The 23,922-nt window shown below is 46.2% G+C and overlaps 1 protein-coding gene across 1 annotated transcript; it reads left to right on the top strand.

Annotated features, from left to right (window-relative positions):
- Positions 1-15,820: 15,820 nt before the first annotated feature.
- LOC125701486 (uncharacterized) lies at positions 15,821-20,976 on the top strand. Its single transcript, XM_048963581.1, has 8 exons — positions 15,821-15,852; positions 16,014-16,194; positions 17,699-17,886; positions 17,988-18,047; positions 18,274-18,585; positions 19,169-19,244; positions 19,715-19,801; positions 20,532-20,976. The coding sequence occupies exons 3-8, from the start codon at positions 17,712-17,714 to the stop codon at positions 20,974-20,976; spliced, it is 1,155 nt and encodes a 384-aa protein (XP_048819538.1). The 5' UTR covers positions 15,821-15,852; positions 16,014-16,194; positions 17,699-17,711.
- The last annotated feature ends 2,946 nt before the right edge of the window (positions 20,977-23,922 follow it).

Here is a 23,922-nt window from a genome sequence, read left to right on the forward strand (position 1 = left end):
CAGTGTTCATTGTTTAGATTAAATAGAAAAAGAAAATGGCATGAGATCTGTCTTCAAGCATGATGTATTCCAGGATGGTTGCACAGAGCTGCATCTTTCTGCAAATGCTCTTCAGACCAACCAAGAAAGTGGATTATGAGGTTTGAGATATTTTCAGTTGTTCTACGGGGGGAAAAGAGAAAGGGGAAAAACAAGAAGCTGGGTTTGAGTGTAGCCCAACTTGATTCTATGGACTACAATCACTTATCACAGCTCATTTTTGAAGTTCATGCTAGGCTGGCCTATTTAAATAAGTCATTGTAACCCATGTAGGCAAATACTGCTAATGAAAACTCAGCTTGTGAGAGCGTGCTCCTTGTTGAAAGTTTCAACATGTTGGAGCAAATGGAAGTTGTGTAACAGAGGGTGAACTTCAGTAGGAGATGGCGTGTTGTGAAATGCAGAGCAAAAGAAAAGTGGTGAGGCATTGCTGCAAATGAAGGTTTCCAGTTAGCAAAGCCATCTCATCTGCACCCTGTTGGCATGGATGGAACAGGGGTATTTGGCTCCAAGGAAGGGTGAGGATGGATTTAGCGTGGTAGAAACAAAAAAAGAGCAGTGAATGTCAGTCAGGAGGACATGACTCCTCTCCCTTGAAATCTGTGGATCCCAAACCCCAGCCAGCCCCACAGCAAATCCTCCAGAATGAAATTCCCTGGGGAAATAAAGCTTCATGCATGGAAACAGCACCTCCACATCCTACTGGTGTGATTTTATGTGAACAGTCACCATAGGAAAAGTGTTTCTAATTCTTGTGAAAGAGAAGCAATTGGGAGGTAACAGCCTTAAGCTGTGCCAGGGGAGGCTCAGGTGGGATATTAGGAACAATTTCTTCTCTGAAGGAGCAGTGATGGAATGGCATAGCTGCCCAGGGAGGTGGTGGGGTCACCATCCCTGGAGGTGTTCCAGAGCTGTGGAGCTATGGAAGGATGTGGGCAGAGGACATGGTTGGGTGGGTTGGGGTTGGACTTGGAGATCTTGGAAGTCTTTTCCAACCTTTATGATTCTAAGCAGAAAACAAACCAGCACACGAACAGATACAAAGGTTATAAAACAAAACCTCTCTTTTTCATAGAGAAAAATCCCAGAGCACAGAGCTCCTTGGGCCCTGCCTCCTGCCAGGTCTGCCATGTCAGACCAGAGCTCCCCGAGCAGGAGGTATTTCAGCCTGGAGGGCTACATTAGGACGGGATTAGCCGTTCCATGTAATCCCAGAGATCCTCAGTGATGCCAGTGTCATTTTATTGACAGAGAGCACACGTGGGCTCTGAGATCTGCCTCCTCTTGCTTCTCAATTTCACTTGAAGGAGGCCGAAAATGACTCCCTTGTAGACGGCCCATTTCCACCGGCTGCTGCAAACACTCACTGAGGCTCCTTGCCAGGAAGCTGATTTCTTGTTATAAGAATTGCTTTCTTCTCGTAAATGCTAAGTGATGTGTTTCTCTGCCTCCAATGTCAGGAGTTACAGGAGCACATGCTGTACAGAAACGCTCCCCAAGTGCATCAATAACCTTTTTGTGTTGCTTAGTGAGTACTAGATAACTGCCGAGCAGTTTTGTGTCTCTGCAGGTTACTTAGCAATCAATTACACGTCTGTCCTTTAGCACATCCTAATTTACCAGGAGGATACGATGAGCTACTTGCTCTGCAATCAGATGCTGGCAGTGCCCACTACCCAGCAGATCTATGGGCTTTGCAGTGCAGGCACCTGGCATTTGTCAACAGCTGGGCTCAGCGCAATTGAAGGCCACTGACATTTGTTTCTTTTGTTTGTTTGTTTTTCTTCTTTCTTTCTTTTTTTCTTTTCTTTCTTTTTCCCTCCATCCCATATCCCTGTTGTACATCTCCATGTTTTTTGAAGCCCTCCAGGCGTGGTGACCCTCCCCATGTCCCTGGGCAGCTGTGTCACTACAACACTTCTCTTTCAGAGAAGAAATGTTTCCTAATATTCAACCTTGAACCAACCCTTGCACAGAAATAACCTGTGCTGGGGACGTGCAACACAAAGACAGTGCTTGGATGAGCACCTGTCCCATGGCGTCCCATGAGTTGTTCATGGCCTATGGCTGGGCAGATTTCTCATTGCAGCTGTGCGAGGCACATTTCCCCTTTCATCTCCCTTTCTTGGTAGGAAAGCCAGGGCATCTTCCTGCTGGATTTCACGAGCAGGGAATCAATAGCTGAGAGGTTCCCGCTGGGAGATTTGTGTCTCATGAAATTCATGCCTGGGGCAGAGGCAGGCTGGAAGCAGGAGACAGCAACTCCGTCTTCCTCCCCTCTGCTGCTTTAATTGTTTGTAATGACTTAATAAGCAGTGCTAAACAGGGAAGCTGATCCTTCCCTGCAGCAAACACAGGCATGAAGCATTTTATCAGCTTTCCTAGGGCCTCTGTTTGGAATCGTTGATGTAATTTCTTCTCTACGGGCTCAGCCTCTGGAAATTGATACAAAAAACTGCTATTGAATTCATGGTGTCAAGGCTGCAATTGCTGAGCCAGAACCAAATCCGTGCAATAATCTTGGAGGGTAATATTATGGAGAAATGGCGTAATTTACAGCCACACAAGGCTCTTTGCATACCAGGGAGAGGAAGAGAGATTAAATACAAAAACCAATGTTTGCAGAAGAGTGAATGGCAATAGCTGGGCAATTAGGCTGGAAATGAGGAGGAAACTTGTGTCCATCAGCAAGTGCAGACATGGAGAGGAGGTGGATGGAGATGTGCCATCCATCCAACAGCTCAATGGAGGAGTGCACCAGACTTGGACTGTCTGCTGTCATGGATCTACTTGGGTCACATTGATGTGTTTCTCTTTGTGAGGGGAGCTAGTCTGGAGTTCGTTGCTTTCGTTGGATTTGGGTGTTGTTTCCCCAGCCTGCCTGCAGAACTCCTGATTCTCCCACTGCGTCTTCGCCTATGGTGTCTTCAGAGGTTTTCCCTTTGCACAATGGAAGATCTTTGCTGCCTCTTGGTGTCGTGCAGTTCAGGGGGAAGGGAACCTCTTCCTGTCTCCATTTTCCTACTAGAAAGCATACTGCTCCTCTCTGAAGTAGCAGGAAGAAAAACTTTCTGTAAAGCTGACTGAGTCAAGCTGACTTCTCTTATCATTTGGAACAAAATAATGAAGTTATTTATGTTAAAAATAACTTCAGATTTTTGAAGAGGTCTTCTGAGAAAATATTTATCTTGGAGACTGAAGTGGGTATAGGAAGAAACTCTTTGCTTCAAACCACTCAGAGCAGTAGGTAGCAGTTGTTTTTTTCTATTTTTTCTCAAAGAATAGATGCAATTACATTTTCAGGATTTCAAAAGAATATATACTAAATGTGGTGTACCAAACAAGCTCCAGGTGATCTTCCTTTGCTGTCAATAACTGAATTACAGCACAGGGCTGCTGCCAGTTCTGTGGGACAGAATGTTGCCTTGGAACCATTAGAGGGGTTTTGACAGAAACCTTTGCAGCATGAATAGTTCCTATCTTCATCTATTCATTGGCTTCAATTCTTCCTGTAGTTCTCCAAACCACTTTTCGTTCTGCTGCTGGAAAATGGTATTTCTTGGAAGCACAAGTCACTGCCCAGGTGCATCTCCTGGGGACATGGTGGCATGGGAGGTGGCTGTGGGGCAGGGACCCCCAGAGCACAGCTGCTGCCCCATGCTGGGGCCAGGTCCGACCTCATCCCTTGTGTCCCTGCCTCTGGGTTTTGTCACAGCCTCGTGGGGCTGTGTGGGACTCAATGTGACATTGTGACATGCATCTCGGCGTCAACAAGATGACACTTTAATGCTGCTGCTGTCGGCTTGTCAGGCAGTGCCCACACACTCTGTCTGATGGCAGCTGGGGAGAAAAAGGCAGAGGAAAGCAGGGATGAAGTACTGCATGGCACTGTCAGTAACTGCTGAGAAGCAAGGACTGAGGCCCTGCCAGGGCCAGGCAGAAGGGACAGCTCTCTGGGGAGCACGGGGCACGTGGGTGACATACTAATAATCACCTTTGCACAAGGGGTGAAGATGCATCAGTTTGCATGGTCAAAACAACCAGATCTGATGATTCTTGCTGAATGTCACAGGAGCTGTGCTGATCTCAACTTGCTCTGAAATATAATCTCTGCAACTTACCCAAGAACAGTATGAAAGTTCTGGACCTACTGATAAAAGTCAGGCATAATCCAAGAGCAAAGCTTTGCAATGCATGTTTATCGTGGATGAAGAGGCCTAAAGCTCTCCTGAAGCTTCTCTTCCTTTGTGGAGATGGGTTGAGCAGCCTGGTGCATTACAAACTGCTTGGCTCCAACTACGACTCAGACAACCCATGCAAAGTATTTTATTCTGCATGCTGTTGCTGGTGGTGTGCTGAGAGGTGACAACCAAAGCAGCTGATGTAAACCTGCCAAAATCCCTTCTGCCATCTCAGAGACAAAGCCTAGGCTGAAATGCTGCCCAAGGGATTTGCACCTAGCCAATGTGTCAGAATTAATTGGATTCTCTTCCATTTATTGTGGCAAGTCCCAGCTCCTTCAGACTGGGAACTGCTTCCTTCCAAGCTTCAGAGGTACCCATGTTGTATCCAAAAAGAGAAAAGATTCCTGGCTATTGCACCAGGAGCCTCAATGCATTTTCTCATGGTCAGTGATGAACTCAGTGGAAATAATGATAGCAGCAAATAACAACCTAGTAAATATTCATTACTCACAATTAATTTCCTGCTTTGTACCCACCTGTATCCAGCTTCCAGTTACCTCCTGTCCCTGCAGCTATATGGAGTGCCATGCTCAAATAAGCACTGAAGGACAAACCTCATTCTGCAGTGCTTTGGGCAAACAGGAGGAGATGGAGTGCATTTTGGGGCTGTAACAGCCCAGAGTGCGGCAGAGCAGTGTTATGTTATCTGCAGAGGTTTGAAAACATCGTTCCCCAAGCAATCTGTCTCTCTCTCTCTCTTTCTGCCATCATAAATCGTGGAAGAGAAGAAAGAGAAAACAGCAGAGGTTTGATTAAATTGGCTTTTTCAGTCTTAAAACGGTGTCAGTTTGATGCCTGATATTTTAGAAATTGGATTAGTGGCATCTATTTCATCCCACTGGAGAGCTGGATTTAAGGCTTCCAACAACAGACGCGCTGGATGCACAAGAGCAGAGATTTCCATCCCCGCTACCTCATCACACTATTTTAAGCAGCTAGATATAGAAATGCAGTGGTGTAAACAACAACAGAGAGAAAATGTTCTGTCAAATGGGGAAAAACGAGAAAATGGGGTGGAAGCTCTTTCTGAAGAGTTCTGGTTGATTTTTTAAGAGAGAAAAAAAAAAAAGGAAAAAATATTTAGCGTATTTCTTTCCTTGAAAGATGGAGATACGTAATAGAAATGTGTTTTTGATGCTGTTGGCAAGCTTGGTGTGATTTCAGATCTGGGAAGGAGGGCAAATGCTTTGTTTTTCTGAGATGCTACACTTGCATAGGAATGGCAAACATCCCACGTTGTTCTGTAGCGTAGATGGAGCAGCAGAGTGCCCAGGGCACGGAAGGAGAGCTGGGGGCCTGCAGCATCCACAGCATCACTCAGCACAGCTCTTTCCTTCTGCAAAGCTCTGTAACCTGAGGCACTCCGGGACTCTTGAGCTCTGTAGTTGGGGAAGTTAATCAGTATAATTACCGACAAATGAAGTTGGTCCTGTCCTCTGAGCACAGGTGTGATGGGCATTAAGGAATGACAGGAGCACTTGCTCTTGGCAAGGATGGGGAGAAAAACTGACCTGTGTGGTAATTGGGCTTTCCAGGGAAGAGGGCAAGGAGCAATTAATGATGTGGGCTCTGCTTGGGATCATTTGCATGGTTGCAACTTGCAAGCAAGGCTCTGGAGCTCCACAGCACAGCATGTCTGTGTCCCTGACCTGCTGCTGTGGGCAGCACTGGCTGCAAGTCAACTCCAGGACAGCCACCAGCTCTCACATCTTCAGGTTTTGCCTTTACCTGTTTTCTGACACTTGTTTTCTTCTGTCTCCTCCTCTGAGTTGCTGTACCTCCCAAGTGTGGCCCTGCTGATGCAGGAGGCTTTATTTTGTGTGCTGTGCAGGATTATCCTTAATAAGCCACACTTCTGCTGAACTTTGCTCTCTTGCTCTTAGATTTCTGTTTCATGATGCAAGAAAACACGGATTAGAAAGCCACCCAGTGGGCATGGAATGGATTAGGTATGTGGAGGAGGCACAGAGGTGTTCCTTGGGCTTCTCTTCTCACTTCATATGTTATTTGGAGTACATGTTCAGCTCTTCCATCATTTCTGGGCTTGTTTCTGCTCTGAGTATCATACTTGCTATTAGTTAGCTGCTGTTTTCGCTGTTTGTGGGCTTTTTTGGCTCTGTTTGTTTCTTTTTCCCCGCCTACATTTGCTTTTCTTTGAATTGTTTACCTCCATTTTCTGCCTTGTTGGAGTGAGGTATTTTCCTCATCTCGTATGTTGCTTAGTGCTTTTTCTGGTATTCCTCTCATTCTCTGGGCTCAACTTCTCACTTGCCTTGTGGCTGTTACATGTTGGTTACATGAGTACCAATTAATTTTCTGCTGCTTGCCTTTGCCTGTAGCAAAGGCCTCTGTGGTTTTCTTGGGTTGAGCTCATCTCATTTAAATGCCTTCTGTGATGCTGCCCGTGTCCTTGGACAACTCCAGAGGGGCAAAGCCTTGGTGCACACATTATAGGTGTACAGCAGCAACTCTCCAAGCAAGGACAGGAATACCATTATCTAGCTTTTCCAGGACAAATTGGAGGCTCCTTCTCATACCCTCTGCCAGCAAAATGTTCCCCCTCTGTAAGAGGACCAGAAAGCTGCAACCTAGGTAATGAAAATCTTTGATTTATTATTAGCAATGCTTTCTTTGCAGCAGGAATCAGGCTAAGAGGATGTGTGTAACCTGTCCCTCTTTGTCTTAATGCCAGTAACAGTGACATTGGGAAGCCGGTCAGAGGATGGTAGTTGCTCTGTCCTTAATTGTCCCCACACAACAGAGGGTGATTAAATAAACGAGGCACGGCCAAGACCTTTCTCTCCTCTTATACTCATCAAGCAATCATCACCCAGTCATGCTTCAGCTTCAAATATCTCATTTGCATCTGGCTGACCTTGGCTTTACTCCATGCAGGGCGAGCTGGAGGGGTGGGAATGCAGGGGATGGTGTGGGGATTGTGGCACAGTGACCAGTGCATCTGGTGCACAGAGGATGCTATAGAAATGTTGTGTGCTGTGCTGGGAAAAGCGATGGCAAATGGATTAAATGGGAGATAAAAGGGATGAGGGCAACTAACTATTGTTGAGGAAAATATGGAGATTAAAAAATAAAAATAAAAATGAAGAAGTGCCAGAGACCATAATTAACTGTATTACTGGTTCGTGACTCTGAAAATAATTGGTTATGTCATGAATGCTAGAAGTGATACAAAATGCTGTTAAGTGAGTGCAGGCTTTTAGTGAATAGTTGGGTGAAACAAAAGCAGACTGATTCTGGCAGAATTCTTATTCTAATTTAAGCAGGACTTCTTTTTTTCCCCTGAGATAATAGCCACATTGTGTATATTGAAATACCTTCTCCATTAGCTCCTGCAGGAGCTGGATAAAGCTCTCATTCAGGTAAACTGTAATCCAACATGTCTGCATGGTAATGAGTTAAATAGGAGCCGTCAGAGTGTTGTAGGAGAGAGGATGTGCGTAGGGCTGATACAACTAGCTCTCCTCTAAGTAAGAAGAGTAAATTGAGAGTGGATGTAATGCGTTCTGTCAGAGCAATTATAATGTCTGATACTCTGAGGAGAACATTCAACTAAATTAAGCAGAGTCTGTCTTTGTTGGGAGCCAGGCTTTAAAACAGGGCTCTGCTAAAGAGGACTTTGCAGAGCTGGCTCTAAACAGAGCTTCATAGAATCGTTAAGGTTGGAAAGGATCATCAAGTCCAACTGTCAGCTCATCACCCATGCAGAGTTTTATGGCCTTGGTTCTTGGGCTGTAAAACTCCTGTAAAATGAACACTGAAGTTATAACTTCACAGAGATCTAAAAGCCCCTACCTGAGAAAGGTCCCTGTGGATTTTGGAGACAGAAGCTCAGGGGAAAGGTGCCATTAAACTGCATTAAAACACCATTTATGGGGTGTTTCCTTCCAAGCTCCAGTCCATCAACCTGACAAGTTCTTTGAGAAGGAACAAACTTTGCAAGACATATTTAAAAGAATTTCCCTGACAGGTTTACAGCTGTGAGGATGTTAATAAACCCAAATGGCCGTTCACCAGGCAGTAGCCACAAAGCAATTATGTTTTGTCTGCAGGCAGCCTAATGAAACCAGCAGTTAATGACCTAAGGAGAAGAACTAAAACCAGCCCACTGCTCCATAGAGGCACTTAATTTTTTTCTGGCCATCCTACACTGAGTGTTTTCTTGAAGTGCTGGTTGTGCACAGGTAAAACTGTGTTATTCTGGGGGAGCAACAATGCATATATTTGTTGGAAAAGTTTTGCATGTGTGTGCACAGATGCTACCACGTAGTGGTCACATCACAAGGTCAATGCTTCTGCAGGATACAAGCTGGGAGATGTCTGCTAACAAGGCATAGAAAGATGGGTGTGATTTTTAAATTTAACTTTGTAATGTTCAACTCTGATCGAGGCAGAAACCTGCCCCAAACACAGCATGTTGGTATTGCAAACAGTGGAGGGCTGGGTGACACACCAGTGAGCAGGAGGTGGATGCAGAGCCCACAGCCTGCTGCTTCCCATGGCTGCTCCCTAAAGTGGTGTTTTTGGGAAAGCATCCATCGTTTTTATTATGTTAGAGCTCTCAGAGCTTCTTTTCCTTTGTACAGAGAGGCCTGAAGGGTCATGCTGCTAATGAGCCAACTTGTTCCATTCTTCTCTGGCTCATCAGCAAGGAGAGGAGGAAGCCATTAGCCACCTGTGCAGGGGTAATTAAGGCACGCAGGGCCTGCAGGCAGCACACAGGGGCACTCTGGACCACTGCTGATTTTCTCATTGGGGTTCAGCACAAAGGGGCTGAGGGCTGGTGACTCTGCGAGTGTCCCAAACCCAGTAGAGTTGTGCACAGGGACTGTGTGGGCTGTGCTCTCCACTGTCTCTCTCAGATCCAATTGCTGCTTTCTGCAGTTGGGGTGGTGAAGGTTTGCATCCTTTCCTTCCCCAGCTCAAAGCAGAGATCACAGCACCTATGTGGATGTCTCGCCCTTTGTGTGAATACTGATAAATCTCTAGATCAAAGGCACTCTGGAAGCTGCTGTTTTAATTAGAATTCTGGATTGCTTTTGATACAGCTTTCCACTGGTGGTGAGCAAATTGTTTTCTCCTTTCTTTCAATGGTCCGTCAGTCTTTCGGTGCGTAATGAACAGCAGCATCTATTCAATCTTCATTACCCAAATTACTCTCTGACGTCTACCCTCTTTAGGTTCTTTCTTCAGCTCTAATCAGCACGCTCACTTCTATATGCTTTTAATTACTTCCATTGCTTTAGCAGCGGACTTTTCAGCTCTGCCACCCACGTTTTGAGCCAGGTGCTGTGACTCACTGCATGCTGCGGGATGTTGGGATGTATGCAGCCCAAGTTGCTCTTCCTCCCTCCATGTACCTGCTAATGGTTTGTTGTCAACACTCCCGCTTGCTGAGCCCTCTCCCATGGCTTGATTTCTTTCCTGAATAACTGGGTAAGTCAGGATTTAATCTTCTCTCAGCTGTGAGTCCGAAGAGCCCTGGGTATGCTCTCCTCATCTTGCTCAGTCCATGTGATGCACACACCCTGCACGTGTGGTATCTTTTCTTTGGAAGATTTAGCTTGCCTGGCTGCTAGGACACAGAGCTCTCTGGCTGTGAGCCTTTGGCCTCGCTCCTCTGCCAGATGTGCTTGCGTTCTTCTTCTAGCTTTCTTTCTCATCTGAAGGTTGTTTTGTTGAAGGCTTTACAGGCAGGAGAACGTATGAGGATTGCCAGGATGAAACAGGCTTGCCCTTGGGTGTGATTTGTGTTGACTGGTTTTTAAATTGTTGAGTCATACTTTACATGCTAAAACTACCTTAAATCTTTAAAAATCCGTAGTTGATCTGCTGCTACCTATGGAGGACTGAAATCATTGAGTTTCTGGGCTTTTCTTAACTTGAACACGCTATCGCAAATATAAAATGTGTGAATGTTTGCTCACAATGATTCTCTGAAAGAAACACAGTTGAGTTGAGTGCCCAAAGGTTCCATGTTATGTTTTCCTCAAAACTGTTGTTAGATGAGGTATGTGGGATTCATTTCTTTGAAGGAAGGCTAGGAAGAGCAGCTGATGCTGCCTCCAGCAGGCCTCTATACCTTGCAGTCTGGCACAGTTGTGTTTCTGAAGAGCTTTATAATTTGTCCTTATTATGTTGTATGTGTGATTTAATGAAAGCATTTTTAATGAAAGACCTTTTCTGTATCGTAATTGAGCTCTTAATCTTATCTGAAAGCAGAGAACAATCCCTTCAGAAATGTGTTTGAATAACAGCTATTTGCATTTTCCGCACACGGTGTCACCCACAGGAGCAGCTCTCCTTTTAAGAAAAGACAACAAGTAGATTTCTTTGAGTTAAAAGTGTATCAATGATGCTTTGTGGAGTAGATTTGAGAAGCAAACTGTTTCGCTTCCCTGTAGAGCAAATAAAACCTTTCCTGGTCCCAAAAAAAAAACAAGTGAGCTTTCACTTAGCAAGTGCCTGAGACTTTGTGCAGCTTGGTGCATGACAAATTGCACACAGCTATGACAGCTGTCAGCAAAACGAGATGATCTGAGCAGGTAAGAGTTGGCAGGAGGTAAAAATGGAAGCTTCAAATCAACAGGATTCTGAATAATTGTGCATTCCATGAAGATGTCTCCTTCATCCTGAACCTTCAAAAAAGTCTTTACAAAAGACTGTGGAAAACATCCTGCTTCTGAACAATCTGATCTTCCTAACTTGCTTTTTGCATTCAGAATTATAAGGTAAGAATGTTAAAAGAAGGCACAGCACAGGATTTTCTGGGATGGCCCTGGTAGACTTTTCGTGTGCTCTTGGCTGGAGGGGAACCAGGAGCCCCTTCTCCGGGCTGATGGGTCCCATTGACCTGAGCAGTGGTGGAAATTCCCCAAACCCAGTGCTGGTTATTAGGAACAACTTCTCCTGAAAGACTGACTGTGCATTGGCATAAACTGCCAAGGGAGGTGGTGGGGTCACTGCCCTTGGAGATGATCAGGAAACACGGAGAAATGACGCTGATGAAGACAATTTTGGGGACGTGATGGGGACGAGTTGACGATTAAGCTTTGTGATCTCGGTGGTCTTTTCCAGCCTCAGTGATTCTGTGGTTCCCAGCTTCTGCTTTTCCTTCACCTCCTTGTACTGATGCACACCCCTATTAAGAAGACCTTGTCCGTTTCAGTCTTGTCACTCATCTCTCCCACTCACACATCCATTTGTACTAATCCATTCGTCCCTAAGACCTCTATTACTGGAGTAACAGGCACTACTGCATCAGCTTCTGATGCGATGAGCAGTGGATTTCTGCAGTCAACATGTCAATTTAAACCGTGGCTGCCACCTTAAAAATAAGAGCTCAATTCCTTCTTTCCTGGAGAAGAAATTAAGGAAAAACCTTTTCGTGTTGTGAACTGAGTGTGCAAGGCTGAAAAGGGTGGAGACAAGGCTGCCTCCTGAGATAAGTAAATTCATCAATTTAGCAAATTAGAGAGAACATGTTTGCATCTTCTACATAAAGTGTGCACCAAGGCAAGTAGTCAGGTACCAAAATAATGTCACTAAGTGGACAAGGCTTGGGTGGGGACTGTTCTCACCACTAAGTAGGGCCATCAGTTCCGGCAGATCTATTCACACAAGTGCCCATTTGCCAGCTGCACGATCAGGTCCTTGAGAATTGCCTGGCTGAGGATGATTTACCTGTTTTCCTGATTTTTACACTGTTGCTGCAAAGCAGTTTGATGTTGTCCTTTCCCTCTAGCTCAATGGGACCACCTGTAGCCCCACATGGTGACACTGCTGGGACTCATGTAATGCCAACCCACTGTGTTTGGAAGGGCTCAGTGCTGCTTCTTTGGAAGCTGTGACATGTGAGGGGGGAATACAATGAATTATCCAGCAATATCACGGACCCTGTGAGAAATAACTGACAGCCATGGTTATGCAAAGTGAAAGCAAAATATTTCACTAGTTTTTGGTGTTCAACATGGGGATGTTGGGTTGTGAGGTCCCCATGGCATTCAGTGTGGTACCATGTCCAGAAAGAGGAAAAAATAGATGGAAGGAGCAGTGCTGTGGCCAAGAGTGCGTGAATCCCATGGATGTGGCTGGAGACAGCACTCTGCTCACACCCATGGGTGCTCATGTCCCCACGTGCCACCCAGCTGGTCCCTCCTGCAGCCACCAGCTCCCTGGTACATTCTATTCATTAGCAGCAGGTTGAGAATCCCGACCTGTGCATCAGGGTCATCTCTATAGTGTTCATTAGTGTTTGTTTCCTAAGCCTTAATGACATCAAATAACTTTTTTTTTTTTTTTTGAGTTTCATGAGATTCATCTGTTCTCTGCTTTCTGTTGCATCCTTAGTTTGGCTTATTCCTTCTGGTCCCCATCATTCCCTAGTGAACACTGGAAAAAAAGGCTAAAACAACATAAGAAGGTTTGGGGATATTTAGAATGAATTCTCATGTTGATGACTCTGCTCTTCATCTATTTAAGTTTCTTTCCCCCTTTTTTTTTGCTATTTTTTCCACCTTTTTTCTGTTTTACTTTTCTTTTTTTTTCTGCTAGCTGGATGCTATCTCCCCGACGAGCTCACAAAAGGAGCCCAAGGAACCAGCCAGCCAAGCAACCAGCCAAACAGATAAGGGAACAGATGTAGAGCACAAAGATCAAATAAAAACACACGGCTCAGGAAATAGGCTTTGCAATACGGTGCAAAAGCTCAATAGCTGAAATGGGAGGCAAAGGGGAAACTCTTTTCTACACAGAGAAAAAAATATTAATCTGATGAATTCAAGGCTATAGAGAGAAGAAAGACTACATGACTTTTTGGTAAATGCAAAGTCCTGCCAGGTCTGTGCACTTGCAAGAGCACATGCAGCCTCTGCAGCCATGCCTTGCACGTGTGGTCTCTGCTTTTTTCCCTGTTTGCTGGGCTCTGCCACTTGATGAATAACATGGAAATGTTTGAGTCCAGAAAAGCAATTAACAAACCACAGTAGATAGGGCTTACCTGTACCAGACCTGCTGACTGCTGACCTCTGATAGCTGCTTTGTTCCCCATTTCTGAGCCATCTAACTTATTTCTAGCCTACTAGGAAAGAGGCGAAACCTTAATTAAAGTATGTTTAATTATTAGCCTCGTTAGCCTGGATCGTGTTACAGTGTTCTCATACTGCAAGCAGAGATGTGACTTGTACTTATTGTCACTGAAGCTGCAAAATGCCTCCAGGTGGCCGCTGTCTGGTACAGGCAGTGACTTATACCACAGATAGCAACAAAATCATGTTCTGATGACCGCTCTGGCCCTACCTGCCATCCCAAATGGGATTGTGGACAAAAGGGCATTGCTAAATGCCTGGGTCCCCATATCTAGCTTGTAGCTCGTGCCCTGGCTACGTACAGACCTGCTCTCTTTGACCCACTGCGTGGTGGCTCACAGTCATTGCAGCGTGGCAATAAAACGTCGTGAGCAGCACGGCTCTCATCCCTCACTTATCCAGTTATGGCTGGGTGATGAAGTGGTGAAGTTGTATGCTTGGGATTTACTTCAAACTTGCATTTTGCTGGAATAATTCAATGGTAAGACTGCATTGATCAGCAGCACATCCTTGGTTTGTCTGTCTGTTGGGACCACGACTTGTCTTCCTCTGCTGGTCACTGAGGCTTTTCCTCTCCTGCAGTTTGCAGCCAAGCCCCTGCCCCCATTCATTCACTCTACTTTGTACATTGCTGTTTTTTCAAAGGAAAGCAAATAATGTTCGCTTGAGCAAGGCCAATTTGCAAGCAGATTTCATTTGGACCAGGTCCTGTACAAAAGCAGAATCCAATCTCACAGTCATTGTTATGTGTCTCTATTATTTCTCCACTCATCATTGCTTTTCCAATACTTTGTATGTAATTCTTTCTCAGCAACATCGTACAAAACTTCGCAGAATTCAGATATCTCTTTTTTTAATACTTACATCTGCTGCAATACGTTTCAATATCCTTGGATCTCTTTTTAAAGTCTGGTTTCCCTGGGCTGACAGCTGTATTCTTTGAGCTGTAAATACTGCAATTCATGGACTTTCCTTACGTTTTCTTGCCCCATGAGGTCCTTTGATGATATCTCACTAAACATCTGAAATCTCCCTTTCTCCCCATGATCCCCAGAGCTGTTTGGGTTTCAGACAAGACAGACAGCTCTGCTTAGATTCAGTCCTCTGCTGTATTCCCACATCACGTAGGGCCTGGGGTGGGACGTCCTGGTGGGGAGGCAGCTTCCATGGATTGACCTGAAATGGCTCCAACCCACTGCACCTCAGCTTGCAGGTGGCCATCCCAGCCTGTGGGAACTTTTCTTCCTTGTGGGCTCTGACAAAGCGAAATCCTTGTATTTTAGCTGGAGATGTCATCTAACCAAATTTGCACTTTGATTTCTGAGAACTGGAAGATTGAAATATTGAAAACCTGTGTGTTTCAACCTCTAGATGAGCTGATCAGCGGGATTTGGAGTTGCTGTCGTGGTTCTGTTTTGTTGATTGAGAATACTGGATTGTTAACAGCCAACTTCTCATGTGCAGGACTGGCCACAGGACCAAGAACCACCACAAGCTGAGGATCATCTCCTGTTTGAAGCGTGGTGATGGTGTGTCGCTGAGCCTTGCTCAGACCCAAAGCACTGAGGATGATTTCCAACACCGATTATGGCCTTTTTACTGCCAGATCAACCAGAAAATCCCTCCCAGGGACAGAGTTGTGCCACAGCCACCTTCTTCTAAGGACATGGGGATGTTAACAGAAACAGGTGTGACCTACAATGCTCGGCACCAAGATGGAAGGACTTGGTGATGTCTTCAGATGTATGAGGTCTTTACTTGCTGTCACAACGGGTTTGGGGGAGGTGAGGAAGCCCCCGTGTGTCACCCTGAAGCTCAGGGCTGGCTGTCCTGCAGAGCACAGTGTCCCTATGGCATTGCTTTGCTCACTGGTATTGCAGCAACGTGATGCCAAAGCAGCCAATGTGCATCTTAACCAGGGAGAGCTGTGGAGGCAGGGGAGAAGGAAAGGAAAGGCTCAGCTGGTCTGAAAGATGCTTTGAAAGTGAGAAAAACTTGCTGCCAGGTTCCCTTTGGAGAGCAATTCCACTCTTCCTTTTTCTCTCTTTCTTTTTTGGTGCCATGCTATTCCTCTGTGGCCAGAAGGCTGCAGGCATTTTCAGATCCTTTCTTCAAGTCCTTATTTCATTAAATAAATAAATAAGAAAGAAAGAAAGAAAGAAAAAAGGCCTCAGAATGTTTTCTTCTAAGGCTCAGCAAATGGGAAGTGCACAATGCAGCTGTCTCTGAGCCTCTCTTCTCCTGTCTCGGGGAGAAAGGAATTCGCCAAGCCCTAGAGCCTGACTCACTCGCTGTGTGAGCATGAATTAACCAGGAATGTTCGAGAATTATTCCTGAATAATTCATGAACCTGAATTAATCATGCATTTTCATGAATTATTCATGAATAACTCATGGAAATGCAAGGTTTATTCATGCTCCAAAAAACCCAAGGCTTTTTCTCTTTTCTTCTGCATTCTCTCCTCGTAAGAAACAGACCTGAAACAAGCTAAGGAATATATATATATATATATATATATGTATGTGTATGGGAAAAATAAAAGGAATAATAATGCTGGAACAAAACAACCAGGAAAAAAGAAAGGGATTTTTATTTTTATTTTTATTTTTATTTTTTCCAATGCAGTGGGGACAGCAGGTGGGAGCTTTCTAAGCCAGACAAAGGAGACCTGACAAGAAACTGTGGTGAAGGGACCAGCCCAAGGCAAAGGAATGTCCGGTCATCTCCTCCCCTGGAGCAGGCAGCTGAGATCTGCATAGACAGGAGACATTTTGCAAGACTCAACACCTGGAGCAGTGCTAACCAGGCAAGGACCGGGCTCTGTTGTATGAAGATGTTGCTCTCTCTCTCTCTCTGCTTCTCTCCCTTTCTGTTTGTGCATTTGTGTAGTTCTGTTGCATTTGGTAAGGCGAGTAAGGAACTGCTAAGTGGGGCAGGAAGGAGCAGCAGCAGCTGTGAAGATCGCTGTTGGTTTTTTTCTTTAAATGTTAAAGAAAGGAAAAGCGCTTTAGAGAGCTTTTTTGGGGGCTGGGGTTGTTTGCTGTTCGGAGACAGCTGTGAGGGAGAGGTCTCAGCTATGCATGTACCTCAGTTTACTTGGGCTCTCCTTACCTTTCCTGAGTCTGCAGCCGCCTGCTGCAGAGCATCCAGCCCTGTGGGAGAGGGATGTGGGGATCGAGTTGCCATAGGATTCGCTGGTGCATGGTGCTTCCCTCCTTGTAAAAATAAATCCCACAGTGTGTCTGGGTCAGGACCGGAGTGAGCCAGGTGTGCACCTGTGCCAGCAGGGCAGACTGGGGAGTGCTACAGCTCCTGTGTGCAGCTTTGCTGCAGCTGATTAATGCTGGAGGGGGCAAGGAGAAAGTTCTCCAGGGGGAACTGAACCTCCCAGGTGAGGGAATCTCAGCCAGGCACAGCTTTAATGGGGATATGGAAGCAGAATAAGAGATTGCAGTAACTGGGGTTGTAGCTGCCTGTCCTGCCAGCTTGTTCCTGTTCCACCTCTCCCTTCCTTGCTCCAGCTTCCTGCCATTGGCTTTGTGAGCATCCTGCATGTAATTCCTGGCATGAAGGCTCAGCCTCACTCACAAGAGCAGTTGTGCCAAACCCTGCTGCAGAGTAGATCAGGATGGGCTGGGGTGAGGCTCTGCCAGGGCCCTCAGGAGCTATAGAAGTTGGTCCCTGCCTGGCTTAGTGCCCCTCTGTGATGTGTGGGTTGAAAAACCTGGAAAGAAACCATCCCTGAGCTGGTGCTGTGGCTCAGGAGGTTTTGGAAGTCTCCAGTAGCCTGGCTGCTGCTATTCAGTGGGTTGAGCTGCAGCTCTAAGCACGTCTCAAAGGGCCAGGATCCAGAGGACCAGCTCCTTGCAGCTTTGTTCCTTGGCTGCCTTAAATGACTCCCTCTCTGCTCCGTGCCTCAGTTTCCCCATGTGTGAAATGGAGGTAATTTGATGCCCTCCATATCAAAGCATTCTGACATTTACTGAAGGAAATAGCTGTACAGGCAAAGGAACGATCATTTCCTGGAATACACTGGGGTCTTCTAGAGTATTTTCTCTGCACTGCCCTGATATTACATAGATACGATCCTCTTCTGCAGCAAATTGCTATAGCCCAGTTGAACTCAATTGAGCTATGATGGTTCATTCTGCAGATAATCGTTCAGGTCTTTTCCAACCTAAGCCAGTCTGTGATTCAATGAATAGGGAAGGAGAAATAACTGGTAGAAAAGATGCACGGACACAAACTTTGTATCTCCAGGGCTTTCTGCCTCAGGTAGAAAACCATTATGCTGAGCTTTCCTGCTCCAGGTGGGCAGCCCTGATGTCGGCCAAGCTCTACGTGCTCATCAGCTGGCCTGATGGCAGCCGTGTCATCAGCATGGAGAACATCAAGGAGCCCCGCAAGCCCTTCCATCTCTATGCTGTGGGTGAGCAGGTGCTGGCACGCTGCCCCGGCTTCAGTGGGCTCTACTGGGGCATTGTGGAAGGCATAAGTGGTGAGTGACACCCCTCCAGTTTGGGAATTCACAATTTGGGGCTGCCTGGGAGCAGCCCTAAAAGAAGAATTTTGATGCTGAAATGTCCTCTCTTCCTACAGAGCATAAAGATGTGTTGGAGAAGAAGCTGCTGGAAGATAGACAACTCCTGGAGAAGTTAAGTGAGTGATGTCTTTGCTTTCGACCCTTTCATATGGTAGGACGGGGGTTTTGTTAAGAAAAGAATTGAAGATTGCACCTTTCTGCCTTCATTGGGATTTCTGGGTGGGAAGCTGCTGAGTGTTCCATCACAACCTTAATATCAAGGTAAACAGCAGCACGTGGGAGCGGGGAGATGCACAGCACTGATACCCCATTACACGCCTTGAGTGCCTGCCTTTCTTTCAGAAGATGAACCAGCTGTCCACAGCGTGATGCCACCCCAGCCAAAAAAGTCCAGGAAAACCTTCCCAAAATGGACCCCAGTGAATGCATGCAGGAAATACCACGCTGACAGGACTTACTCTGGGAAGCCACTGCTGCAGGCAGCTGAGCCCAGCCTGCCCTGCAGTGCTGGCAGCCCCTCCATCACCAAGGAAAGATGTACCCTGGGGCCACCCCATCCTACCAGCACTTTCACTCCCCCAGCTGCTTTCGTCAGCCTGGCTGTGCCAGGGACTTCCCAGGGTGAGGAGGACAGAGCTGACACCGCTACCAAAGGTAACTGTAGCTGTAAATTGGGACTTTGACTTCTGGCTGTTTCCTGATGGGTGGGTTGAGCTAGGAATCTGTGCAGTTGCCAGGAGATCCCTGCTTTGATCCAGGTCTGTGAGGATAGGATTCCATTTTCTGGTCCTTTCTATCGAGGAGGTCTCTTCCAGGAGGGCTGTCTAAAAGAGATGCATGCATGTGTGGCAGCATAGAGTGTCTGCTCTACCGTGTACCAGCTGTTCCCCCTTGTCCATTCACTAGTGCATGTATTAAGTAGTTACAGAAATACCCCAGTGCAATATCTACTTGCTGGTTAACAGCAGCGTCCAGAGGCACATTGGCTCTTCCTGCTCTGCCTGCTGTGTCTTTTGTAATGGAAACAGAAGAAGCCCTTCAGATACCTCCTCACTCTAAAAACAAAATCCTGGTTGTTTGATCCTGGAAAGCAGGTCTGGATAGTTCTGTTTTTGCAAAGGGAACAACGTGTTGCTGTGCTGAGTGTTTAGGTAATTTGTTCTGGAGACAAGAGATCCAGGTGCTGCCCTTGTCAACAGCAGGCTAGTTCAGCTTGTTCCCCATCCCTGCCTCTTAGATTACGTTACCCTGGCAATGAAGAGGAAGTCAGATGGCATCTTGTCCCAATGCCAGCAACACATCTGTCTGAACAGGTAACACCTGAAAGCGCGGTGGGAACCCTGAATGTCTCATACCATGTAAATTAATTTCATGCAGTGTAGTCTGTCCACTCTGGTCCTTTATGCCCTAGTAGTGCTGTCTGAGTAGACATTAATATAGACTTAAACCCAAAGCACTGAGGATAATGGCAGTCAGTGTGACTATACTGATCCTGCAGAGCAAGTGAATCCCTTGTGCTCTGGAGTCCTGACCCCTTGGTGGGTCAAATAGGAGCTCCCAGCATCGGTGTGTGGGGCTTCCTCCACCTGGAAGGAGATGCTCAGGAGGTTGTCTGCATGAGGAACCATAGGTACTTCCTCTTAGTTCATTTGGTTTTGCTGTAAATGAAACCAGAGTTGACTTTGCTGTCAGCCCTTGAATTCCAGATAATGCTCGTCGAGAATGACCACAACAGGAGAGTGGAGCTTGTGGCAGTGCTTTTTAGCTTGCTTTTTTCTTCCAGCTGTGAAGAAGGAAAGCTGGACGCTTTGCAGGAGATGGATGGCTTTGAGAGAGTTCAGAAAAAATTTGCTCCCGGTGAGATGGAAAGGTAATTTGCCAAAGGAGGCACTTGTTCTTCACTGTATTTTCCTCCTGATAGGAAAGAACACTGAGTCTGCAGCTGGGTGACAAAATGGTGCCATTTTAGAACCAAGAGCTGCTTCAGTGTCTGTACAATCAGAGCCTGGTGTTTGATCTGTTTGTAGAGCTCAGAGTTAGAAATGCAAGAAGGATCTAAAACAGTGCAAAAACCACAAAACTCTTGCTTATAGCCATCAAAATGACACCTATCATGTTTGAGCACGACTGCATTGCTTGCTTTATTGCCCATTACTTTGATGACAAGTACCCAGTGATGAAATAGCTATTGGGGACATTTTTACTGCGAAGAAACAGGTGCCAAAAATCACCTCATGGCATTTGCTTTGTCATTTCCTGCATGTCCATTCTTTCATACCATGAATACATGCCTCCTGGGACTTGCAGGGCTGATATGTTTCCTTAAAGCTGAGAAGAAAATTGAGCATCAAAGTCTCCCTGTATGCATGACAACGTGAAGTTGGGGGTTAAAGTCAGAACACTTCTGGGCTTCTGGAAAGCTCTGACCATGTCGTTCTGTGCCCTTGCCTTGCTGGGTGGGCTGGTACTCTTGTCCTGTGCCCTTTTGCAGGAAACAAACCAGCATGGCGTGGGTGGAGGTGTATCAGCTTTAGCAATGGCTGTGGTGAGGCCATGCTGTCTTTCCTGTTGTCTGTTATCCCTTGGTTTACTTCTTCCAGAGAGAAGATAGAGCAGCTGGAAAGGATGGTCTTGGACCTCCAACAGGACGTCCTCTCTCTGAAGAAGAAGGTACAGAGGCTGGAATCCCTGTCCTTCCAGGAGGAGCCCCACCGGCAGCCCTGCGAGGTGGTAGAGCTCTTCAATGGCTACACCAAGGAACAGCTCCGAGAAGCAATCCGCTTTGACCAGAAGATCAGCACTGCCTGCAAGACGCTGCTCTACAAGCTCTTCACGTCTGACTACATCCAGAGCCACTCCATCACGGGGCGCAGAGGCAACACTTTCCGAGAGGCGAAGCCCATGATGGATGAGCGCTGCATCAAAATCATCAGGGTGCTGCTGAAACAGAAGTTTGGGGACCACCTCAGTGACACGGTGATCACAGAGAAGATACAAAACGTGCAGAAAGCTCTGAGGCAGAAGTTTAAGACAGAATGTCTCTGACAAGGGGGTGATTTGGTGCCTCTGGTCCTACTCTTCTCTTTGATGCACCTGAGCATCCCTCCCAAAAATACCGTGTCTGCATTGCTGCTGCTTGGCTGATTCCTCCTGAGGCACTGAAGATGACACAAACCTTTCACAGTTGTCTACCTGCATTAATCAGAGGGAAGTTTGCTCAGCTTGGCTCCAGGTTTGCGCATCTGCCAGCACTTTACCAGTTCCTTCCACTCCAGTCTGCGTGCCAACCTCAACTCATAGCTGGGTGTTGATCCCTGGGTCTTTTTGATGGACGCAATCAAAACATGGAAATTTCCCATTGGATCCAAGTACTGGATCCAAGCTGGTTGATGAGCCAGCCTTGTTCTAGCTTGCAGTGGCCATTGAGGGAGATTGGTGATGGGACAGGAGCTGTAGCCCCAAGAAAGCAGCAGCTCCATTCGCACAGGGACTTGGTAGCATCCAACGTGACTTCTCCCTGCATGGCACAGCAGTCCTCTCATCCTGTGGGCAGCACCTGCTCCCTTTTTGAATGCATACTGTAGCTTCTCATGGTAACAGAAGGGCAGCTCATTAACACAATGCCGTAACACCTTCAGAGAAGGATTATTTCTTTTCTTTTTTTTTTTCTCCCCTCTGTTTTAATGTGGCTGTCTGGAAGAAGTGTCTGCACTAATGAAGTCTGCTGAACAAGAGAAGGTCTCTTATGGAAGTTTCATTGCATTGATTTTCCTTTTGAAACTAGATTATCTCCATGGAGAAATCCTGCATGTTTCTGTGAATGGGGGCAAGCAATGGGGCAAAAATTGGCCAACTGTGGGTACACCTTTCCTTCAAAGATCAGAAAAACTGTGATGCAGCCATTATAATTTAACTACAGTGTTTCTATCCTAACTAAGAAATGCCAGGTAGATTCAGCTGGTTGGTTTTTTTTTCTGTGTGAGAGGCTGTGAGAAAGGACTAGGAAAAAAACCTTTTTTTTCCTGAATAGATTATAGAGTTGGGATCTGGGTGCATTAAAAGTGTTTTTAACATTGAAAGAATAACATTCTGGCACTAATCCACCTGACAGAAATGCTGCAAATTACCAAACATTTCCTTTGAAAAAAGCTTCTCAGACACAAATTATTTCTTAATTTTGAAATCATTCAGACAAGGAAATGTCAGTTGCTTTGAGTTAAAATGTTTGGTTTAATTTATGTATTTTTTCTCTGTTTCCAGTGTTTAATATCTTCACGGCCACACAAGAGATAATAATGCAAAATAAACGTACTGAAAACAGTAGGGAGAAAAAAAAAGTAGCGTTATTTTCAGGATTTTCCCCCTTTCCTCCCTTTTTCTAATTCAACAATAAAATCACTAAGGAAATACCCTGAGGCATTTTGCTTTTGGTGGTAAAGGTGTTTGCCGACAATTTTGGTGCTGCATTCATTAGATGTGTTTAACAGTCATTCTGCATTGGTGGAATCAATAACTGATTGATTCCACCTCAAGTACTGTGTCCAGTTTTGGGCCCCTCACTGCAAGAAAGATATTGAGGCCCTGGAACGTGTTCAAAGGAGGGCAACGAAGCTGGTGAGGGGTCTGGAACACAGGTCATATGAGGAGAGGCTGAAGGAGCTGGGAATGTTCAGCCTGGAGAAGAGGAGGCTCAGAGGGGACCTCATTGCTCTCTATAACTTCTTGAAGGGAGGTTGCAGTGAGCTGGGGGTCAGCCTCTTCTCTCGTGTCATCAGTGATAGGAGCAGAGGGAATGGCTTCAAGCTACGGCAGGGGAGATTCAGGCTGGACATGAGGAAGTATTACTTTTCAGAAAGGGTGGTCAGGCACTGGAATGGATGCACAGGGAGGTGGTGGAGTCACCGAGCCTGGGGGTGTTCAAGGAAAGGCTGGATGTTGTGTTGAGGGACATGGTTTAGTGGGAGCTACTGGGAATAGGCAAACGGTTGGACTGGATGATCTTTTAGGTCTTTTCCAACCTTGGTGATTCTACGATTCTATGATTCTATGATGATATTCCTTTTGTTTCTTCTTCCTTTCAACTGTGTGAAAGTGTCAGGGGTGCTTTCTTGTTAGCACGGACCTTGATGTGAGCAGCAGCTGAACCCAATCACCTGTCAGTGCCGCACCTGGAGCCACGTGTACCTCTGGTTTATAATGAGCAAAATTGCCCCAAACAGCCCTTAAAACGTGGCTGCCATTCCAGCAGTGTGTTACTGAGGACCTCAGGTTGGCCTTACTGGCGAGCACCCCAGGAGATGCTTTGAGTGTTGGCTTACCAAAGGGAGGATCCAGGAGGCACAGGTAGCCTGATTTTGATGCGCTTTGGCACCAGCCCCTGGGGCTTTGTGCATCTCCAGTTTCCAGCTCCCCCAGCAGCGCTCTTTCTGCCTTTATCCAACCTCCTGGTGCTTCACCACATCCCTCGCCAAGCTGCAGCCTGGAAAGCCAGCTCACTAATGTTATTTAGTAAAATATTAAAACGCTGTGTTATTTTCCTCCTCGCTGAGCTGCTGGTCGTTACCATGAAAGGAGGTAGAAATCAAACTGCAGGGAAGACTGACTGCAGGTACTGATGGCTCCTGAAACAAGATGTCTCTAATTAGCTCCTCTGGAAGCAGCTGAGCCTGGGAACCTTTCTGTCAAGAACCCCAGAAGCCCCCCAGAATCAGGGCTAGAGGTAGGGGCTGCTGGCTGCTGCCCAGCTCCGCATGCAGCAGCCTCTGCACTAATGAGACCGTGTTCAAATGGGCTTTTCCAGGCAATAAACTTTATCCTCAGGCACTGCTGAAGGCTTTGATATGGCAGAGGGGGCTGAAGAAAGGCAATGCAGGTGGCTTTTCGTTAAACTTCATTTGTGAGGTATTTGTGGAGGGGAGACAGTGGCTGCAGGCTAATTGGGAGCACTCAGTCACTGACAATCAAGCACCTCCACGAGGAAACCAGTGCTCT

This window comes from Lagopus muta, chromosome 16, assembly GCF_023343835.1.
Source record: "Lagopus muta isolate bLagMut1 chromosome 16, bLagMut1 primary, whole genome shotgun sequence".
In the NCBI taxonomy this organism is placed as follows: Eukaryota; Metazoa; Chordata; class Aves; order Galliformes; family Phasianidae; genus Lagopus; species Lagopus muta.